The sequence below is a fragment of the Perca fluviatilis genome, chromosome 18, assembly GCF_010015445.1.
Source record: "Perca fluviatilis chromosome 18, GENO_Pfluv_1.0, whole genome shotgun sequence".
NCBI lineage: Eukaryota > Metazoa > Chordata > Actinopteri > Perciformes > Percidae > Perca > Perca fluviatilis.
In genome coordinates, this window is record NC_053129.1 from 5,257,310 (window position 1) to 5,281,233 (window position 23,924).

The 23,924-nt window shown below is 40.5% G+C and overlaps 1 protein-coding gene across 1 annotated transcript; it reads right to left on the reverse strand.

Moving 5' to 3' along the window:
* Window positions 1-2,155: 2,155 nt before the first annotated feature.
* On the reverse strand, window positions 2,156-22,411 carry LOC120547345 (G-protein coupled receptor family C group 6 member A). Its single transcript, XM_039782918.1, has 6 exons — window positions 22,186-22,411; window positions 11,497-11,788; window positions 9,000-9,842; window positions 8,604-8,816; window positions 6,696-6,813; window positions 2,156-4,927 (listed from the first exon to the last, which is right to left on the reverse strand). Exons 1-6 carry the CDS (start codon window positions 22,389-22,391, stop codon window positions 3,768-3,770), a joined length of 2,832 nt encoding a protein of 943 aa, XP_039638852.1. The 5' UTR covers window positions 22,392-22,411; the 3' UTR covers window positions 2,156-3,767.
* Between the last annotated feature and the right edge of the window lie 1,513 nt (window positions 22,412-23,924).

A 23,924-nucleotide genomic window follows, 5' to 3' on the forward strand; every position in this document is an offset into this window, starting at 1 on the left:
TACCTATGCTAATGGCAGTAACAGAAAGTTTTATGTTCCATCTGGGAAACAGAACATATCGGCTGCCAGCCCCAGCCGCGAAGTAAGTCTCTCAGCAGGGATGAGAAACGTTACAACAAACCCTTTTCCCCCAGGTGCTGAAAACATCCAAAACGTGTAACTGACGTGAAATATATTGTGATACTGTGGTTTTAGCTGCTGGCTAATGTTAGCTAACTTTTAAACTAGCTAGCTCACATTAGCAACCAATACAAATCATGTTTATATTTGCATTGTTTTGATTGAAAGACCCCTAGCAGCAGAAAATTACATATTGTACGTTTAATGTGAATGTTTACTGCATTAGTTAGTTACAGTGTTTTACTTCTTATGAGAACTTCATGTTGATCTTTCACTGATGATACTTAGCTTATCCCTGACATGAAGCACGATGTGACCTAGTTGACAGCTAGTCTACTTTAGTTTCCTTGTTACACTACTAACTCATTTTTACAATACATTTGGTGTAGCTTGGGGTGGCAGTAGCTCAGTCAGTAGGGAGTTGGTTTGGGAACTTTGGGGTGTGCTTGAGTATGGCACCGAACCCCCTCAACCACTCAGGGTGTCTGTTCAGCAGTCGCAGCCCACTCACTCTGACATCTCTCCATTAGTGCATATAAAGGAGCATGTGTGTGTATTTCAGGCCTGTTAATAGTGTGTAATAACAGAGTGTAAATTGTAATTTCCACATTGGGGATCAATAAAGAGTATAGATTATTAATTAACATTATTGACATCTGACTACAAAAACATAGACACTGCCACAATAGCTGCATTGTGACTTTGACTGTTGACGTACAAAATGAGCATTCACACAGAGAGTTGCAAAGAACAGAATGTTGGTTTTCTATCATTGGTTGCTGTTATGAGGAAGTATTTAACAATTTAGTTTGGAAAAGATCAGACTTGGATAATGGAATATATGGTCTGAAAGAAGATGAGAGCTTTGATCAGAGAGAAAATTATGTGTTTTTTTAATGTATTATTACCAGGAGGAAAAGCCATTGTGGTTGACCGTGGCCAGTGTGTCTTTGTGTTGGCAGCACAACCGGCTTCAATACCTTTTGAGGTGGATCAGTAGTGACTGACTGACAGTTGTGTAATAGCTGTGTTATTCTCAGCTGTTTCCCTTCCAGCTTTTTCTCCCAGGCTTGCACAACAAGAGCGCCGTATTCGCTGAAGCTGACCTCCCCTCTGAGGACAGAGATCATGTCAGGAATATCAGGAGCTATTTATTGTTCTGTAGGCATCTATGTTCTGGACAGTTTGCAGTTGAAGTCCGTGCAGGGATTGATCTGTTTATTATATTTGATAATTATTATTATAATTAAATTGTTTTACTTAAATTATATTTTGGTTAATTTAACTTTGATTACCTTCAACTTCTTGTCTCTGTCATTTCATAAACAACACATTTTTTATTTGTCCTTTTTTTAATCACGTAAGAATATAATATGAAACCTAAGTAATCTTGCTATCACTATCCATGTTTCGGATGGTCTGTATGGGTGCAGTTTAGGTACCAAAACAATGATGTTTCGCCTGTTTTTAAGGCGACTGTGAGTATTACATACTGTTGTGCAGTTCCCAAAGTTTACCTGGGGAGTAAACTAGTAGTGCTGTAGCAAAATCTTTTTCATGAGTGGGTCAACATTTTGTTTGTCTTGTGCATGTGTATGCGTGATTTTATAAATAGTCCTGCTAATAGTTTCAGACTATTCAACTAATCTAGTGGATGCTTTGTTTAGGTGAGAAACACTGAATATAAACGGACCTGTTGAGCGTTTTAATGCATTAATCGCCTACTCCAACAAGACTTCCTGGATCATATTTCAGTACCTTAAAGCAATACTAACATCAAGGCATATTGTTTTTAACACAAGTCTGTTATTGGTTTGAACACCCACTTAGGCTTTTATCATGTTTTTTCATTTTATTTTTTTTATTTATGTGATGCGGCCCATCCACAAAGAGTGTACAGTTTATACATTGTGTCAATTCACATCACCTTGATACAAAGAAGGCCATGTTATGTAGCAAGTTCTCCAGTTTAGCTACAGTATCTGTTAAGCTAAAGACTTTGATTGACTTTTGATTTGAGTTGAAGGACAAATGGTGCACTTATTTTACTTTAATATAACTTGTAGTTGTAGCCAATACAGTACAAATGAGTTACATTTGGCATAGAAGAATGCAAAACTTTCAGCAGAACACATATTTTAACTTAACATGTATTTACAGCACAAATATCTTACAAAAGAGTGTCTATAAATAGGGAAAATGGTAAGGCAAGGCAAGCTAATTTAAGGCAGCTATATTTACTTTGTGTATAGCACATATCAGCAACAATACAATTCAAAGTGCTTTACATAAAACAAAGAGTAAAAAAAACATTAAAAACATTCATTAAATACCATATAAACAGCTCAAATAGAATAAGAACGGTATAAAATACAATAAATACATCAATACAAGTTACAGTGCAGTGTAACACTTGATTTAAAACAAAGGCAGCATCAAAAAAGTCTTTAGCCTTGATTTAAAAGAACAGAGTTATAGCGGACTTGCAGTTTTCTGGGGGTTTGTTCCAGATACATGATGCAAAAAAACTAAAATCTGCAACTCCATGTTTAGTTCTGACTGTGGTGACAGAAAGCAGACCTGACCCAGAAGACCTGAGAGGTCTGGATGGTTCACAATGTAGTAGCAGGTAAGGAATGTATTTTGGGCCTAAACCATTCAGTACTGTATGAACCAACAGTAGTGTTTTAAAATCAATTCTTGAGAGACAGGAAGCCAATGTGAAGACCTCGGAACTGGAGTGATGTGACCCATTTTTTTGTCTTAGTAAGGACTCAAGCAGTGTTTTTAATCAGCTGCAGCTGTCTAATTGATTTGTTAGGAAGTACCTGTTATAGTAGTCAAATCTACTGAACATAAAGGCATGGACAGGTTTTTCCAAATCCTGCTGAGACATAAGTTCTTAACTGTTGATATATTCTAAGGTAGAAGTACTATGGTTGTAGTACTTCCTTCCTTAGAAGTCTTAATGTGGCTATTGCAAGTTAGTCAATGATTAGATTAGATTTCTGGCTTGGTCAGTTGTTTTAAACATTGCCCATTACAGATTGAAGCTGAGCGCCGACTTTTCATCATTTTTCTTTGGTTTAAAAAAACAACTACCTCAGTTTTGTCTTTAATTCTGGCAAATCCAATTGTTAATCTGTTCAATGCACATACTCAGTGTTTGCATTGGACATGGTTATGTAAATATGTGTCTAATTTTGTTGTTTTCCATTATCCGAGCTAGTGGAAGCATGTAAATGTCAAACAGAAGAGGCCTATGAATGGAGCCTTGGGGAACTCTGCATGTCATTTTTGTCTCCTCAGATATGTAATCCCTGTTCTTCAAGTAGGATTTAAACCAGTTTAGTGATGTGCCAGAAAGTCCAACCCAGTTTTCCAATAGGTCTGTTATTAATTTGGGGTCAAATGCAGCACTGAGATCATGTGATACGAAGACTGAAACTTTGCTCTGTCTGTATTTCAGTGGTGTCATTGAAGACCTGTGTGGTGTGGTCAAAAAACCTGACTGGAAGACATTAAAACTGTTGTTTAGTGACGAGAAAAGGTTGAAAAACAACTTCTTCAATATTAAAATATTTTAATAGACTAGAAGAGAGAGTATAACTGAATATCAGTGCAATACAATTTCACTGGAACCCTTTTCAGAAGGATATACTGCGTTTCCTAATTGTTGTTCTTAGCCTAAGATAGGCATGCATCATTTCAGTGGACATATCCGTTATGTCCAGCACTGAATCAGTATGGCTGGTCTCGCTTAGCGTCCCTGAGCTCCTCAATATAGTTGTTGTACTTGATATGGAATATCTGTCACTCTTTAGTGAGTGTGTATTCTTTCCAGGGTTCTTTCCAGGGTTATCTATAGCTATCTCTGTCACAGAATCAAGATTTGGACTGGAGATGACATGCCATTTTCTTAGAATCTTCTCCATTGTGTTTGTCTTTGAACCCCAAAGTGCTTCATAGCACTTGGGTAAAAAATGGCAGAAGATGATGCCATAGCTGGACACTAGAATGGCTGAAGCCTGCACAGGAGTGCCATTTTCATTGTTGGTGATATAAACTGGGATGAAACACACCCATACAAACAAGTACATTAGCATGCTAAAGATTATGTAGCCTGTTTCACTGACCTCCTGTGGAACCTTCCTGCCTTTGATGGCCAAGAGGAAGCAAATCAATGATAACAGAGCTATGTAGCTCAACATAATGCCAAAACCTATATATGTTTTACCTTCATCACAGTGGATTAGTTTTGTCATGCTTTGTGGAGATGGAGGTGTGTGGTCAATATCAGGAGAATCAAAGATCAGCCAAAGAAGACAGATGATCCCCTGGAGAGTAGTTATGATGATGACAATTGCAGGTGGATGGTAAAGTTTGTGTAGTTGCCTGCTTGTCAGCTGACCAAAGGGAAGGAAAGCCAGGAAAGTACGATAGGCTTTGACTAGGATGCAGGACACACACAGGGTGAAGCCCATAGCATACATTACCTGGCGGGCACGGCATAAATGTACGTTGGGCTTGCCCATGAAGCATATGACACTTGCAAAGCTCACTGATAGACCAGCCATCATCACACAGGACAATCTCACCTCAGCTCTTTTCATAGGTGGGGAATCTCTGTACACTAAAAAGATAATGAAGATAACCAACAAGAGCAAGATACCAAAGGCTGCTGCAGCCATCATGACGATTGGGTGAGGATCGCGCCATTTCATGTAAGACTCTGTTCTTGGCTTGCACCCAGTCGAATTCTTGAGAGACCAGGTTCCACTTTCACAGGGTTTGCAGTTATTAAGATCTGTTAGAGAAAATGGTGATGTACATATTAGGCAAAATAAGGCCATTCTGGTTTATTTAGGTCTGTAGCAGGTCAACAAATCTGGAATCGGAAGTTCACAGAGATGGAATCATCTCAAAAGCCAAAATGACATCTGAATTAAAGAAAAGGGCTCCTGTGTCGTGGCTTTTTTATATATTTATTTATTTTTATGGGCATTTCCACCTTTAACGATAGGACAACTCAGACATGCCAGGGGAAGACGTGATGCAGGAAACCGTTACTGGTCGGACTCAAACCCTGGACCTTCATAGACCTCTACATAAGTGTGCCTGCTCTACCAACTGAGCTATTCTGCCACTTCAGTGGCTTTTATACATGTAAATAACTGGTGGGCCCCCAACCATTTCAAAAGATAGGCTACATACCAAAACTGCAATACCCTGTATCTCACTCTGTTAACATGTCAACAACAGCATGGCTCCACAAAACACTCAAAGTTGGAGAGAGACAGCGCAAGAGAGAGAGAGTGTGTGTGTGTGTGTGTGTGCGTGCCTGTGTGAGGAGTGTACCTTGTGTTGTTGCATTCCCCTTTCTCTCTCTCTCTTACTCACACACATGTAAAATTACTACAGTCACAAACCTAAATTAAGAGTGAAATATTTAAGGCGACACAACCAGAACAAATGCGCTTACAGGGCAATACGCAAACAGTAACGCTATGAGCTCAACACCACGAAGATCATAAAGAAGCGCACAGACAACTTTTTAGGGTTACAGATCCATACAGATCCATTGTTTGACAACAACCTTGATGGACGAGCATGGACACACTCGTCGCCATCTAGCGTAATATCAATCGATGACCGAATGACCAATGCATGGACCAGCACCTCAAAGGCATGATAATAAAATATGCTCACACAGCGGTTTTTCATCAGGGCAAACTTGACTTATTTTGTATGCTAACCACTCCACGTTAAACCGTGGTTACTTTTACTAGCAATTTGAGTGATGACAATATTCAGTGACTGGTGAGCACCAAGGCATATTAGTTCCAGTTTCTCCTTCAAGTTAAGGGTTCAACTCTGTGCTTGAGTATGAAATCCACCTTGTTCATTTTTTAAAGTTATCTAGCAACGATAAGACAATCTCCCCATTCTTGCCGACGAGTGTTGACGACCCGCCAGACGGATATCCAATCAAGTCTGAAATATGAAAGGCCGCTGTTGTGGGGCAACGGGCTGTCAGCCTCACTGGGCATCATATTTGTGTGATCTACATTCAGGGGCGTTGGACTGGGGGGGGAAAAGGGGACTGAGTACCCAGGGCCCTCATGTGGGTAGGGCCCAAAATGATGCTTGAATGAATAACTGTAGAAAATGCCTTTCTACAGGGCCCAGAATTTTGTTCTAAGCCCCTGTCTACATTAAACACACTTACACTCTGAGCATATGTAATAATAATTTCCCAGGTACAATGCAGATTGCATTGTGAGAGAGAGGCTAGCCCCACTCTCACACATTCAGGCTACTGTAGCCTACCGCAAACACAGAGAGAACGCAGTCTGAAGCAGCAAGGCAGAGACAGACCAATGAATATGAAATAAAATCCTACCACACATGATATGCAATTTAGGAAGATATTATACTCATAAAAGATAATAAATTATAGATGATAATAATCTTAAATTAATTAAAAATAACATAACATTTGTTTGCATTTCTTTCTGTTGACAACAGTTTGAAGTAAAACTTGAAAATAAAATCAGTATTTCAATCACGCTTACCCGGTTCATCTGAATAGGTCCCCTCCACACATGGGATGCAGTTGTAACAGCAGGATTCGTTCAAGATCTTTTTTACTGAGCCAGGGGGACAGGGCTCTGAGCATCTAGACTGAGGGTTCTGAGAGCACAAAAGAGAACGTGAGTTATCGTTACTAATCAATCTGTAAAATCTCACGTAAGCTGTAGTTTTAAAATTAATAAATACTTTTATATAAATTCTTTGGTCCAGCCTAATATTTCTGCAGGTTGGATTCCCATTTTTCTTCCGGGAAGGATATTCCTGGTCACTAGGGGCCTCATTTATAAAACTATGCGGCAGATTTGTGTCAAAAATGGCGTACAGACGAAACATAGGAAGTCCATTCGCACAGAAATATTCTGATTTATAATATAGTTGCCTATAAATAGTCAGTGGAACGTCGCCAAGGATTATTCATTCATACAGAAATCATGAGCAGAGAGGAAAACAAAACAAAGGATTTTCACTCAATGTGCAGTTGTAGTTCTTGTTGAAGAGGTGGAAAAGAGGAAAAAAAATTTTTTGGAGGCATTACTAAAGCCAAAAAAACTGTAGAGTAACAGCATGTTGCAGAAGCAGTTAATGCCACAGCCTCAGAAGGTCAGATTGTAGCCGATATTAAAAAGAAATGATCCCATATTAAAGTTGATGCAAAAAAAGTGCACAGCGCTACATCAGGAAAGTGTTTTTGCCACGGGATGCTGGAGCTGACCCCTCTTGAAGTGGGACTGGCACAGCACGGTTTCTCTGAGTGGTCATCTCTGTAAAGCCCAAAACAGCACAGAGATCCTCGTCCTTGTTTGCCAGCAAAAGCCATAAAAAACAATGTATATGATGACCATATTAAAACAATGTGCTCCACCAGACGGAGGCATTGAAAACAGCAGCACTGCAGCACAGGCTGCCTGGCTCCTGATGGCAAGATGGCTAAAGGTTGAGGGTGGAGGTGATTGTCTTGTATTGTAAACAAGTGAAAAGTCTGTAAGTTAAACTAAAGCTGCATTTTGTACATAGTCGACTTGTGTCTATTACTATGTTTGCAAATGCCTTAGCTTGCTAATACATAACTAACATTAGCTTACTAACAGCTAACTTGTCCTCTGGTAGACAAAGGATGCTTAAAATAATCGTTTGACATGCTTAAATCTCGTGTTTTTAGCTAGCTACCGTCACTTTGTGGAGTTATTTCCCTGCTGGTGGGGGCGGGGCTTAAATGCGCTATCTCTCTACACTAGGATAGAAGTGGGCCATAGCATGTGATCTCTCTTCTCTCTATGGGCCGATCAACAAAAAAAATATCAACCCAAATAGACCGGCCCACCGAAATCTCCCGGTACTCCCGATGGCCAATTCATGCCTGCTCTAATATCATAGCCAGGCTATATCCTGCTGCCTCCCTGATTTCTCTTCAATAACTCTGTCCTTTTTGCACATATTTTTGTAGTCCCAAGGCAATTAATCATATAAGTGGGTCTAACATTGTCAACTTCTGCAGTCTCCTCTTAAAGGCATTAAGGTGTTTGCACTCAGTTCTTCACATTTAAACGTGACGGAAGTAGTATCGGAGAATATAAAATCAACTTCTGAGGGACGTTCAAGTTATGGTTTCCCACCTCCACAACAATGTGAGAATGAATAAAGTGGGCGTAACTGTAGGATTGCCTGTTTCAGAAAGTTATGGTGATTCCAACATCTGGAAGGTTATTTTTAAGAGTTGGTTAACGATCTGACGAGCTTGCGGAGTTTGATGCCCTAAAGTCTTTGGTGACCACATGACCTTTTCTCTTTACTCTGGTACTGCATTGCCTAAGGACACATAGACAACTGCACTGACTGTTGCAGAAATCATATCAATATGAGTTAATGCTGTGAGTATGATGTTGTCTTACCGTGGTATTGGCTGTTGAAAGCCAGGTGATGTTTATCTGGACTTCAACTGTTTGATTAGAAACTTTGTAATTCCCAATCCGTTGAGCTTTTCTATATTCCCCATCCGTTTTCCACATGATGAGCTCATAAAAATTTGCAAAATCACCATTTTCGTTAAAAAAGAAACTCTGGTTGTCATAACTGAAGTTTACTTTCTTCAGTTCTTCAAGAAGCTGCAAAGCAAAGGGTGGTATACCAATTTAAATCGTCATTTTGCAGAGATTAGTCATTGTAACTGTTACTAATGTGAATGCTAAGGGATAGAATCACACATTACATCGTAATTCTTAAATTATAAGAAAGCTACACTTTCAAATTTGACTATGTTCTCATCTGAAGATTATATAAATTCTCACCTTCCATGGTGGGAAGTTTATTTCTCCCAAGCATAATGAACTGTTGCACTTCAGTAGCTTTTTGAGGGCATTTGCTACAGCCTGCACAGCTACTTTGTGAAGGAAGGCTTGACTTGTATCCAGAGTGTTTACAAGATAGTCATCATTTTGCTCTTGGGGATCCTTGAAATTGCATGCATTGCTAGATTTAATTTTCTTGAGATCAGGTATGGAACAATAGGATGGAGGTGTTTTGGAGTCACATTCTGGGGTGCAGTTGAATCTTAGGCTCTTGTATTCTTCAATGAAGTAGTTGTATCCTCCTGGGGTTGCTGTCAGATTCTTCAGATATTTTTCAAATGAATCACTCTTGCCTGAAAGAAACGTGAAGCCCAAGATGTCCCCAACCTTGTTGATGCTATCCATTTGGGCAATGGACCTGCTCCTGGACCAGGCATCAGTGGCAATCCAAATCCTTGATGTGTTGGTCTCGATCATTTCCCTAAAAAGGCCCTCCACCAGATCTGACTTAAGGATTAGCAGTACCACTTGGGCACTGGAGGAGCGGATCTGCTCGGCGACTTGCTTAATACGTACCATGGCCTGTGAATTATCAAGGTAATGAGGCAAAACCTCCTGGTAGGCCAAGCACACATTATTTGCCTTAGCATCCGCGAGGAAGCTCTGGAAAGCTGCTTTCCCGTATTCATCATCCCCATACACGACCCCGACCCAGTTCCAGTCATAGTGTTTCATCAGTTTGGCCACTGCTTTGGTCTGATGCTTGTCACTGGGAATAGTGCGCAAGAAAGATGGGAACCGCAACTTATCACTCAGTTTGGGTGCCGATGATGTGCTGCTCAGCTGATAAGATAAAATCATACAAAAACTCTTTTTAATTCACAAAAAATAAACTTAAATATAAATTACAAGCATGATTTAAATTTATAATTTACACTTGTTAGGGACCATTCATGGAATGGACCACCGGAGGAAAATAGGGGTGGGTCATGTCTTTTTATTCTTTGTTGTGGGGAGGGTCACCCAAAAAATGTTGTCTAGGGGGTGACCCAACTTTTGTATTCATAACACAGCAAAATTTGAAAATGGCTTGTTTGGTGCATATTTTTCAATGTAGCTCTTAGTCTCGACCCTCCTTTGCTACCAGATGGGTCAGACCCATGAGTTGGCTGAGGGGCAGGGGGAGCACTGTAATTGCATTGTTTAAAAAATGAGTGGAATAATTACGTCTGGCATGACCAGATATTTTATAAATATCTTAAATAACACAAAACTAAATGGTGGCAATACATCAGATTTCATATACTGCTTTAGTAAAAAACAATTACCTGACTGACGATGGGAGCAGCAGGATGTAATGTAAAAAACGAAAATTACTGTTGCACTATGTCTGGACACCTTGCCGTGCCAAGGTTGCAATAAAGGTTTCCTAAATGCCATGTATATACATTTGATGTCATCTTATTAATTGATTGCTGGTTTTGTGTAGATTTGGACTTTTATACATTTATTCCACTTTGTTTAAACGGCGAAGTGGAGAGGCCTCGTTCCCCTGTTTGGAGCTGGCTGGTGAATGTGACGCTCGTGTAGGCCTTGCTGGATACATCATGACTATTTGTAGATCTACTGATCGCTGTGGATTACTTTTTTTTCGTGTCGTTGGATTACGGCAAAATACGGATCTTTTTTCTTAACATTTTATGGTGTGATTAAACTTGGTTTCTGCGTTTGGAGAGGCATCTCTGAATAGACTGTGGGTTGAACACTGATTGTTCACTGTTACATTTTAGTTGAATTTAAGTGTCTGCCACCATCTGTCTATTGCGTTCCAAGACAGCCGTGCAGCGATTGGATTTCATGAGGGCGAATTGTTAAATTGTTACAATGTAATCTAAAATCTGCTTTAAAAATAAACCTATATGTTTTGAATATAATGTTCAACTTCGGCAGCTTTACCTATGTGCTTAAACATACAATGACTGAGGAAGCCTAGTGACGAGTCCATAGCAACCAGTGTTGAATTTATTTCCCAGTGTCCTTTGTTGAATGGTCTCAATGTTTTATTGTTTTATTTCATGTGAATACTAGTTTACTAGAGGAGCAACTTAGTATTTAAAGTAATGCAGTAATGCAGGAAGTGTGCATTTAGTTTCCATGCTTAATGTGTTTGTGTGTCCTCCGGTAGCCCCTTAAATAAATAATGAACAGTCCCTTACTGCACCCAAAAGTCACCTCAAATCCCAAGATCTCCACCCAGCACACTGTTTTAAATTTAAACTACGAAAGTTAGTAGTACATCTTTAAATGTTAATGGGATTAGTAAAATTTCAATATTTGTTAAAGTACTGGACTGCTACAAATATTACAAACATATAATTAAAATGACAAGTATGCTTGTTTGAGGTCTTACATATGCAAATCAAACAGGATGTTTCAGGATGTGCTAAACCTATCTTAGAACAAAGTATTTTCTGATTAGACAGTATTTGTGACTTACTAGAGGGACCATGTACACATTTAGCAGGCCAGCCAAAGCGATGGACACATCAGAGTTTAAAGCTCCTAAAATAATCTTGACTTTGGGCCTGAATTCGGTGTAGTTGCACTTCACATTTAAAGTCCTGTTGCCTTCGAGCATGTAGTCCACATCCCCCAACGCCTTGCTTGCAAAGGAGCACGTGTCACACATCAAATATCCAAGATGCACTCCTGGGAGGAAGCCAGCTGCATTTATCTCATCAATTTCGTGGATTGTAGCCAATGATCTCATAAACGACACCAGATCAAAACTGAAAGTGGAGAGTGGTAGAAACACAATAAATTATCTTTGCTTGAGGAACTGTGGCAAAAAGGCAAACTGTTTACAGTTTTGGTATACATGTAAATATATATATATTTTGGATAAAAGGTGTTTCACTTCATAGAGGAAGTCTTAAACATACACATGTTCTGACACACACACACACACGCACGCACGCACGCACGCACACACACACACACACAAAGTAGACCTAGGTAATTTTCATTTGATTTACATTTGGGAGGGGTAAAATTTGCGTAACACAACCTTATAATAATGACACTGGTGAATCACTGTAAAATTGAACTATGAATACTGGAAAGTGCAGTGCCCCACATTTTACCAGGAAACACTAGCCTCGTGAGTCCTGATCTCACGATCTCCAGTTTTCCACTCGCAGATCAGTCTGGCATCTTGAGATAGAGAAAATTTGGAGCCGTTCGCCAAACCACCGACCAATCAGCGTTGGTTTTGAGGCGGGTTTAGGCAGTGATAGACAGATGGTTTATCCAATCAGCTAACCAGTATTTTAGCCGCTCGCTAATGCTTTTTTCTCTTGGATCCTTCTTTTGGAATATGGACCGGGAACCTGAAATGGTGCCTTTTATTCGTAAATTCTCGTTACACAAACGGCAAATATCCTTTACCGACATGTTGCTTGCTTGCTGAGCTAACGAGCTATGCTTTGCCTGCAGTAGCAGGGGCTTGTGGTTGTATTTTCATATGCTTCGTTGATCTGATTGGTTGATTTGGCCCGTCTATCACCAACATAGGTGATGATAGACAGTTGGTTTATCCAATCAGCTAACCAGTATTTTCGCCCCTTCCCAAAAGTTCTCCAATGGTAAGTTCCCAGATGGATATACTGAGCAAATGCGAAGCAATCCATCTGGCGGGGTCAGGTTAAGGAAACACAGCAATGATTTACTTTTTTCCAGTTGACAGACACAGATTATTTGGAGAAGTAATTCACAAATTTGGTGATAAGCTTCCTACTCTCCGATAAAAGAGAGAACAATTGGGGCGGCCTCTGGCTCGCCCAGTGGGGGTGTTCGCCCCGTGTTGGCTGGGTCCTGCAGCGGCGCGGGTTTGGGTCCTGCCTGCTGCCCTTGGCTTCGCGTCGTCCCTCATCTCTCTCCCCCTTTCAAGTCTATCCACTGTCACTTCATAGTGAAGGGAAAAAGCCCCAAAAAAATAATCTTAAAAAAAAAAAGCGAATACAAAAGAGTGTGTCTCTCACATAAGGACTCAAACTGGGGGATGGCTTTCCTTACAAAATGCCTAAGTTGCATATAACCGAAAAAAATTACAGTGAGGTAGATTGTACTTTAAAGTCTATTTAAGCAAAAATGCCTTTTTAACTCTTTTAAATAACATCCCGGTCATATTGTGCACCTATTTAACAATATATTATATTTATAGTATATATAATATTACACTTATTATATATAATATACATTTACAAAGTTTCCCATTCATCTTTTTTCGTCCTCCTGATCTAACAGCAACAGCAGGTATGGGGAATTATGTGTGGAGCCATTGCCAACAGTGCTCAATCTCCCAGATTATAGAGAGGCGAAGTTCCTCCCCTTCCGGTGGACCCCATGGAACCTTATTTGAAAAAAAATATGAATGGTAGTGAACATGGAGCAGTGAACTTTTCTTTTTTTTTTATCCCATTTCAATTGAGCCATGAATTACATAGCTTGATTCTCGGCTTGCTCAGTAGCTAGCTAGCTTAGCTATGTTTGGTATCGGTATCTTAAAAAAGGCCTATTCATATCGGCGATTCGGCCCAAAAGTGCGTTGGCCCACCGGGAAAATGCACGTTATGCTAGATGGCCAGTCCAGCCCTGATCTTACCTGATATTTTTTATCCAGTGTCCTCACTTTGGTATGATACTTCAACAGTTTAATGACAAACTGAGACTTTCTTGACTTGCAAAATTATATTTTAAATTGAGGAAAATCAGGTATAATTAATGGCTCAATTCAAATGGGATCAAAGTATGATTTGTCTCTCCCGTTCACTACTGTACATAATTGTTCTCCAAAATAAGGTCCCATGGTGGTCCACTGGAAGAGGAGGGACTTGGCCCAGGACAAACATCACAGCACAGAAGCTAACGATGCTACAACTTCTGTTTCACTGGGACTTTAAGTTTGATTGATTAAAGCAGTGGCTCTCAACCTGGGTGTAGGGACCCCCAAGTAAGAATATTTCTGGGGGTCTCCAGATAGTTTGGGAGTAAAGAAAACGGTTACGAATACCATCTTCATTATTCTGGGGGGCCGCGACTCCAAAAGTTTGAGAACCACTGGATGAAAGGATGCTAACGTAAGTCCTTTTACATATGTAAACCAAAAACTCTCTGACTGGAGAGCTACCACTGTTATATAGAATATAGAAAATATTAGGTAATAAGCATATTTATTCTGTTAGCTGAATAACTTTGCTAAGTCCAACTGTCTGAAATCTGGAACATGGATAGAAGGGAAAGGACCTGTTGTGGATTCTACTCAGCAAAGTGGTCCTTATTCATTAAGCCTACTTTGTGAAAAAGATGGTTCATAAGATCATTTAGAAACTAAGTAAATGATTAACAAACTATTTAGATGTACATTTATTTCTGCATTTATACATAATGCTTTAGACATACACTAATGTTAGTAAGTGTGTTAAAGGGGTGATAGAATGCAAAACCATATATGTCATAGTTGAATAACGACAGTTCGGTGGGTAAATAGGACATACATAGAAGCTCAAAGTCCCACTGACACCCCTTTACTATGAAAATCTCATATTTTGAAACTGCCACTGAAAACGGGCGAATCCCAACAAAGCTGAGTTGCTTACGCAAGCATCTCAAAATCCGGAACCTTAAGAGAACAGTCACGCCCTAATATTTACATAGGCTACACAACTGACCTGAGATCAGGTAGTCTTCTGAATCTAGCTCGAGTCCACGAGATCTCTGCTATTCCATTACAAAATTCACTTCTGAAACTTTTTTGGCAGAAATCAACCATATAAAGCTCAAATATGGGCCGCTTTCGCCAAAAAGGATGGCTAATTGCAAATTTTCTCCGACTGTGTGTTGGAGTTTAGTGCCGGTGTTGGTGCTGCCTGGGTTGCTACATCGCCACCCTGACCGCAGTGTCAGCGAGCTTGTTACGCCCGCAATCTTTTACCGCAGCCCGCAGGTTCCAGTAAATCTTATAATGGGTATGTGTGTTGAGTTATTTAAACAAACAATCGGGGAAATAAAGCCTCTTGTCCGCGAGTCTCATTGATAGAGCCGCGGTGAGATGGAGTCCATCAATGAGAGCTAGCTAGCCTCTTCCTAACTCTGACATTCACAAAAATACATTCAATTGATATCCGAAATCGGACAAGTGTTAGCTAAGCTTTGTAAGACCTTGAGGAACCTGTAATATTCATGCCGTGACGAAATTCAAACTGTAAATATACTTTAGTTATGCAAAAGTGAGCAAGCTGCGATATTTCCCCATTGTAATGAATGGGACATATAGCAAGCAGCTGCTCGTCCTACAAAGACGCCTTGCGTTCATAAAAATGCCTTAAAATCAAATCGGACACAACGGTTAGCTTTATAAGACATTGGGGAATGATGTACCGTATTTTCCGCACTATAAGGCGCACCGGATTATAAGGCGCACCTTCAATGAACGGCCTATTTTAGAACTTTTTTCATATATAGGGCGCACTGGATTATAAGGCGCATAGAATAGAAGATACTGCAGTCAAACGTTTGACTGGGGTTGCGTTATGCATCCACTAGATGGAGGTGTGCTAAAGAGAATGTCAACAAAACAGTCCGATAAAGTCAAACTTTATTAACTGTTCTTACAACTCCGTTCACTCCCATGGTAATGTTGTTCAAACGTTAATGTGCATATTAACAATATCTCCCAGCCTTTCTCACTCTTCTCCCAAACGTGGAGGGGAACTTTTCCCTGATTCAGTAAACACGTAGTAAAAGAAACAGTCTGATACCACTACGGTAAATCAAACGTTAGTGCATAACTCAACATTGTTCAGTTATGTATAAAACGTAAAGCTCACTTTTTCAGTTCATTCCCCGTCCACGAATCCCTCGAATTCTTCTTCTTCAGTGTCCGAATTGAACAGTTGGGCGACTACGGCATCCAACCTGCCCGGCTCCCTCTCGTCATTATCCGAGTCAGTGTCGCTGCTGTTGCCTGGCAGTTCAGAGATTATCCCTGCCTTCGTGAAAGCTCGTACCACAGTTGAGACTGATATATCAGCCCAGGCATCCACGATCCATTGGCAGATAGTGGCGTAAGTCGCCCGGCGCTGTCTCCCCGTCTTGGTGAACGTGTGTTCGCCTTCTGTCATCCACTGCTCCCACGCAGCTCGCAGTCTAGCTTTGAACGCCCTGTTGACACAAATATCTAGCGGCTGGAGTTCTTTAGTTAATCCACCCGGAATGACGGCAAGCTCCGAATTAGTTTGCTTCACTTGTTTTTTGACAGCATCGGTGATAATGGAGTCGTAGATCAATAGGGTCGGAGCTGTGTGGAAAAAGCCACCCGGTCTCTTGACGTAAATTTCTCTCAGCCACTCACTCATCTTTTCCTCATCCATCCATCCCTTCGGGTTAGCTTTGATGACGACGCCGGCTGGAAAGTTTTCTTTTGGCAAGGTCTTCCTCTTGAAAATAACCATGGGTGGAAGTTTCTGGCCATTAGCCTGGCAGGCGAGAACTACAGTGAAGGATGACTTCTCATTCCCTGTGGTGCGTACAGACACCGTACTGGTCCCCGTTTTCTCCACAGTGCGGTTCACAGGAATATCAAAGGTGAGTGGAACCTCGTCCATGTTGGTGATGTGCTCTGGCCGGATCTTCTTTTCAGTGATCTTCTTTCTGCAGTATGCGCGGAAAGTGACCAGCTTTTCTTGGTAATCTTTTGGCAGTTGCTGCGAGACGGTAGTTCGTGTGCGGATGGAGAGATTACGTCTTTTCATAAAACGAAAGCACCACGAAGGACCGCCTCGAAATTCATCGATGTTCATGTCCCGTGCTAGCGCTGTTGCCTTCATTCGAATAGTGACTGTAGAGAAGCTTCTACTTGCTGCTCTCTGTTCAACAACCCACTGTTCGAGTTTGTCCTCTAACTGTGGCCATCTCACTTTGTTCCCTCGGAAACTCTGTTTAGTCTTCTTTACTTGAAGCAGGTCACCTTCTTGCTTCCTCCACTTACGTACCATTGATTCATTAATGTTGAATTCTCTCGCTGCTGCTCTATTCCCATATTCTACTGCGTGACCGACAGCCTTCAGCTTGAACTCTGCGTCGTAAGCGTGTCTCTTGAAAGGTGCCATTTTGTGGTCTTTAATGTAAGTGGTCGATCGTCTCAACGTGGTCCCTGACATGTTGTCATCGGCTTGTCCGCTTCCATTGGCCATATCAGAGGCAAACCTGAACGGATTGGCTAATATGAGCTACCAATGGAAAGCTTAGAAGCTAGGGAATACGATGACACCCACATCGATCATGTAGCAAGCTTTCCGTTGTGATTCGGCCAGAAACGTCAACATTGTGAGGCGAACAGATCGTTTTGGAATATAAAGCTTGGATATTACATTTCCTCGGACTCTTGTGGATTTATGAAAATCAAGTTTTGGGCAAAATACAACTTTGTTGCTGAAAGGACAACGAAAACGGGTATGGATGCACTCTCGACACTGTTGTGTAACTGATATAAATCATCTTATGCTTTGTATGTGGGCTTCAATTAATCATTAGAGGCTAAGCTTTCAATTGGTGTGTTGCATGGCTGTATATTTTGAATATTTAATGCTTTAAAGTTATAAAAACGCGAATGAGTGGAAGTTTTATCGAGGTTACAGCGACGCAGTGTCCCGTCAACGGGGCAGTGAACCGAGAGGTTGATCCATATATAAGGCGCTCCGGATTATAAGGCGCACTGTCGTTTTTTGAGAAAATTAAAGGCTTTTAAGTGCGCCTTATAGTGCGGAAAATACGGTAATATAAGTGGCGTGACGAAATTTAAACTGTAAATATAATTTAGTTATGGCGACAGTGTAGCTAGCTAGCTGCGGTATTTCCCCATTGTAATGAATGGGACATATAGCAAGCAGCTGCTGGTCCTACAAAGACCCCAGACAGCAAAATGTATTTGGGCCAGATTTGGACCAGGTCTTCATTAGCATTTGGCGCAGATCCGCTAAACGGACCTGGGCCGGGCTCATCTGTTCCAACGGCCCAGTACCGGAACAGGTTGGAATTACGGATCAGAGACAGATCTGGGCCAGAATTGGCCCAGTACAGTTATTAATGCCATGACGTGTGGTGCGGATCTGGCCCAGACTCATATTTTACATCTGGGGCTCATCTGGCCCTGATCTGTGATTCATATTTACAAATATCCACGCAATTTGTAATTTTCAAAATAGTTTTTATTTTTTATTTTAAAAAGGCAAAAGAGAAAACTATAGCATGAACAACCATCTGACGTGAATCCAGATGTACAAAAAGAGAAAAAGCATATGATTAAAGATCATTGTTAATTATTCAAATTACAAAAAAAAATACAAAACCAAGTAACCTAATGTGAACACTGCGCCTACTGTAGGTATATTTACTGCTTATTAGTTGGGTGAAACCGGGCACGGCGTCCACCCCCGCAGTCTTAAGGCAGATCTGATGGCTATTGATTTATCTCCGTGTCCGTGGCTTTGTCAGACATGCGATTCTTCCTCATTGCTCCTGTAAGACGTAGCCTACAAAAAGCACACAAAGCAAAGAAACAAACAGTATGTTAGATTAAGTATTCAAAGATTATTTATTACATGACATTATAGTAAAATGCTTGCACAAATGTGACGTGGTGTGTAGTGAGTGAATGAGTGAGAGAGTGATTAAGTAAAGACTAACAAAACTAACAAAAGACGGTTTAGCCTAGTGGGTAGCACTAACAAACGATTTTGCAGCTAACACACAATGGACACGATATTCAGTAATTTTGGTGAATAATAAGCAAAGATCACTGATTCAGCCTTAAAGCCTGTTCACATTAGTTGTGGATGTTTAAAAGAACCTATAGCTACTACAAGCATAGCCTAGCTATAGGTCTACTAGCCTACCCAGCGTATTGTCTGACACGTCTCAGGTTGTCAGAATGTCAGTGTAAACTAAGTTTGTAAACGTTTATGTTTAGCCTATACATATTTAACATATTAACATGACATCAACAGCAGTTTACTTTACAATTTTACTTGTATAATGCACTTACCAATAATCACAAAGACGGTGCAGCCTGCAGTCTTCCTCTCTGCATTTCAAATAGAGTTGCGGGTTTATGCAGGAAAAAAGCGTTCCGTTAGTTGTGGCGCGTCCGGCTGCGCGCAGCTCCTGCGGATCTGGCCCACACCGCGGGCGGACTCAATTCAGTTGTGGCGCCCCGGTCTGCGCAACTCCCGTGGATCTGGCCCAGACCGCCGGGCGGACTCCATTCAGTTGTGGCGCGCGTCCGGTCCGCGCCAACTCCCGTGGATCTGGCCCAGACCGGGCGGACTCCATTCAGTTGTGCGTCCGGCCGCGCATCTCCCGTGGATCCGGCCCACATCATGATGTATTAGAACGGGCCCACACCGCCGAGCGGACTCAATTCAGTTGTGGCGTGTCCGTCTGGGCCACACACGCTAAGCGGACATATTTCAGTTGTGGCGCGTCCGGTCTGCGCAGCTCCCGTGGATCCGGCCCGCACTCGCCAGGCGGACATGTGGCGTGTCTGGTCTGCGCAGCTGTCCCGGATCTGCGTTGCACACGCCGGACGGACTATCGTTCTCAGAAGCTACAGACAAGTCTTGCGCAAAGTTGGTGCAGATCTGCATACTGAGTGTGACTGCTGCGCGAATCTGCTGATTCGAAAACGGATCTGGCACAGATGTAAATGCTGTCTGGGACGCCTCGCGTTCATAAAAATGTCTTAAAATCAAATCGGACACAACGGTTAGCTTTATAAGACATTGGGGAATGATGTTATATAAGTGGCGTGACGAAATTCAAACTGTAAATATAATTTAGTTATGGCGACAGTGTAGCTAGCTAGCTGCGGTATTTCCCCATTGTAATGAATGGGACATATAGCAAGCAGCTGCTGGTCCTACAAAGACGCCTCGCGTTCATAAAAATGCCTTAAAATCAAATCGGACACAACTGTTAGCTTTATAAGACATTGGGGAATGATGTTTAATAAGTGGCGTGACGAAATTCAAACTGTAAATATAATTTAGTTATGGTGAAAGTGTAGCTAGCTAGCTGCGGTATTTCCCCATTGTAATGAATGGGACATATTGCAAGCAGCTGCTGGTCCTACAAAGACGCCTCACGTTCATAAAAATGCCTTAAAATCAAATCGGACACAACGGTTAGCTTTATAAGACATTGGGAAATGATGTTATATAAGTGGCGTGACGAAATTCAAACTGTAAATATAATTTAGTTATGGCGACAGTGTAGCTAGCTAGCTGCGGTATTTCCCCATTGTAATGAATGGGACATATTGCAAGCAGCTGCTCGTCCTACAAAGAAGCCTCACGTTCATAAAAATGCCTTAAAATCAAAGTGGCGTGACGAAATTCAAACCGTAAATATATTATAGTTATGCCGGCAGCTGGCCGCGGAGCCCCGTAGTGCAGTATCCACAAAGGGTGACTTTGCCCTGGGTATGGAGCCCAGCAGGCTGCCGCTTTCTCGTCAGACTGTGTGGAGCTCCTAAAGTCCGACACATCTTACCAAATATATTGTGCATATTTCAGCTTTATATAGTTGATTTCTCGCTTAAAAAAGTCTCAGAAGTGAATTTGGTAATGAAACATTGCAGTGTCTGGAATATGAGATTCTGTCGCTTTTCTAATGTATGTGTATTGGGGATTCGCTCAACCAATCAGCGCGCGTCTCTAATATGTGCGTATGGCAAGTCGCTCAACCAATCAGCGCGCAGCTCATCTAAATATTCATGACCATACCATATTTGGAAGAAAAGCTCTTGTTACAAATAGGGCCAAAACACAGGGATGCATAAGAGTCCATGAAAAGCGCTATATAAATTCAATTTATTATTATTATTATTATTATAAGGGCCAATAAAATATCAACCAGGCCATTTTCAGCCCAACCAATGTTACATACCCCATTAGGAGACCATAAGGAACAGTGTGAAATACCCTATATAATCATTCTATCACCCCTTTAACAAATGTTTTAGAAACACTTAATACTGTTAATTAAGGTATTTGTTCAACTTCATCTAAAGTGAGGACTATTTTTGCCTCGCAAAGCATTTACAAATGAGACTGAAAAGCCAGCAGTACCTCAACACTCACAAAAGTCTCTATTTGCTTAACAGAAAAAGAAAGTATACACAACACTAAGTGATATAGAATATATGCCTATTTTATTGCAAGATGCAAACAATGTAATACAAACGTATCTCTGTGAATCATTAATTTAAAATAAAAATAAACACTGATTTTCCTTCAGTAGAACATGGCTGGTAAATTTGTAACTGTATGTTTTATAATTAAATAAACATGGGCAGCAGTTTCTTTGCAACTTTTGACCAACTTGTCCCTCTCTGACGCACCTGTCTCATGTTATTGTTGTGCAAAGTATTTTTCTGTTTGAGAGTACCGAGTTTTAGTTCTTCCTATTTCTACAACTTCAAAGTAGGACTTTCTAAATGATCTTATGAACCACTGACAATTCCCAAATAAATGGTTTGTCATTTATATAATACTTAATTTAGAAATTGTAAATCCCTCAAGTATGAAAATACAATAATGTAACACATTATAGGTGAGCTTATTAATCAAGAACAAATCATTTATAGCTGTTTATATTTCACATACTAATTTGTATTATTGTAAGAAGAACGCTTTATAAATGATGAATTAAGTAGATACTTAACTAATGTAGTTATTATAATTGTAAGTGTTACCAAATAGGATAACAAGTCCAAAGGAGATAATAGCAATGACTGAAAATATGTAGACTGAACTTGAAAAAAATGATAAAACTTGTGAGAAATATACATCATTAACTTATATATTAACACATATATTTTCCCCTTGTGTTTCTTTCATTTCTTTAATGTATATATACATAGTATTAATGTATATGATTTAATAAATAAGAATGGCAAATGTTGGAGGAAAAAAGGTCAGGACAAAGAAATTCGAAGGGATATAATATGTTTTCTCGCGAGAACTAATAACACTACAATCGACATACTAAAACTAAAAGGTATTCTTCCTGACACATATATGAATACCATCTAATGTAGCCAATACAGCATGTCTGTTCTTATACTCACTCAGAGCACTGGAAGCTTTCGGGTCTAATCCGTTCTTGAAGAGACACTTTACTATGACATGGCAGCATTATACCGATCACAACATCACCAGGAGCTTGGGCACCGCAAATGGACTGAGCATAATCACATCCATCCACACTAGCCGGGATGCTGCTCAGTATTATAAGGGCCAAGAAGAAGCTGCACAGCAGGCGGCACATCGGCATCCTGAATGGTGTGAAACAAAAAGCACTTCTGTGATGTGGAGGAACACTTTTCTCTTTGGCTGGTGCTAGAGAAAGTGAGCAAAAACCGGTTTGGAAACTATGCAGAATGTTTCATGCATGAAGTATTATCCTTCAGGCACTTCCTTGCATGCTAGCACAAGGAAGTAAAGTGCCATTTAATATCTGTAATTTGCACAATTGTTAGATAGAATAATGAAGAATGCTGTAGTGGGGTCAAGGGACCTCTAGAGGCCCTTGAGAGTGGGTGTCTCAATGGATGAGTGGCTATTTAGTTTCCCATTATTCTGATAAAAACAATATAATTTTCATAAATGTCTGCTTTCTAAACCGGTATGTTCTTTGTTTGCTGTGACAGCCCAGCTGTGTTGTTGGTTGGTCTGTGCTTGGCTGTGCTCACTCTACCTTCCAGTAAATATGAGGGTGGAGCTGTGTATCTGTAAGACCGTGTAATTACTGGTCGGACCAAAAATAGTCATGTAAAAAATATGTTGGACAAGAACACTTTCCAGCACAACTAGCAGGCTAAAGACAGCATTGCACACTGCTGTGGAACTATATACATTTTTAATCAAATGCTTTTTTGTTTTTTTTCCTCTATTAATGTCCTTTTTAATGCAAACACACTTTTGCCACATTTTTGCCACAGGTTGTGTCGGGATCTGCAGTGCCATTTCATCTTTTATCCAGGTTAGTTGAATGCTTAGTAGGGAAGGAATGTTGGAACGAATTTTGAAAGTAGAATATAATTCGAATAGTAAAAAAATCTATACTATTCAAATGTGATTTTTTTTTATAGATTTGTTTTGTTCGATTAAACGTTAGCTTATCTCCCTCTTCTTGCCTTGGCCTACCTGCATGTGAAAACATAATGCTTTTGTCATTTCACGTCTGATGAACAGTAATTTAGCGGGAGTGAGAAACAAGGTACTGTGAGGTCTTAAGATCAAGGAGCTAACGTTACGTACAGAGTAACGTAAGTACAACATCACGGAGCTAGGATCAGAAGAAGGATGGGAAATAGTTTTAACATGACTTTAAAATCAACATTCACCGAGTTATCGTAAGTTAGCTCGTTTCCTAACTGTGTCACGAGATACAGGAGCTTAGCTGGGAGCTTTATGGAGACAGCTAAAGTTAATGTTAGCTGCCCTATAGCTGTCAGAGTTAGCTTCCACTTCATATATTTCATATATCATATATAACAGGTTGCTTATAAATCACTAAAATAGTAGTGACAGCACCGTTTGGCTTAGTTATCAATGCTGTTAGCATCTTGGCTAACACTATTGTTACTAAGCTACTTTATGACAAATTGTTTCAGCTGTGCTTTCTAACATATTGTCATTGTGCTAACGTTAGCCTTTACAACCGCTTCATACGCTTGTTAGATAATGTTTCATTACAGAGTTCTCTGTTGATTTGTGTTTTTCGCTGTGTGGTGGAAAATGAATGTAATCAGAGCAGCATGATGGAAATGTGCCATGATGTTAGAGAAGATTGGAACATAGGAAG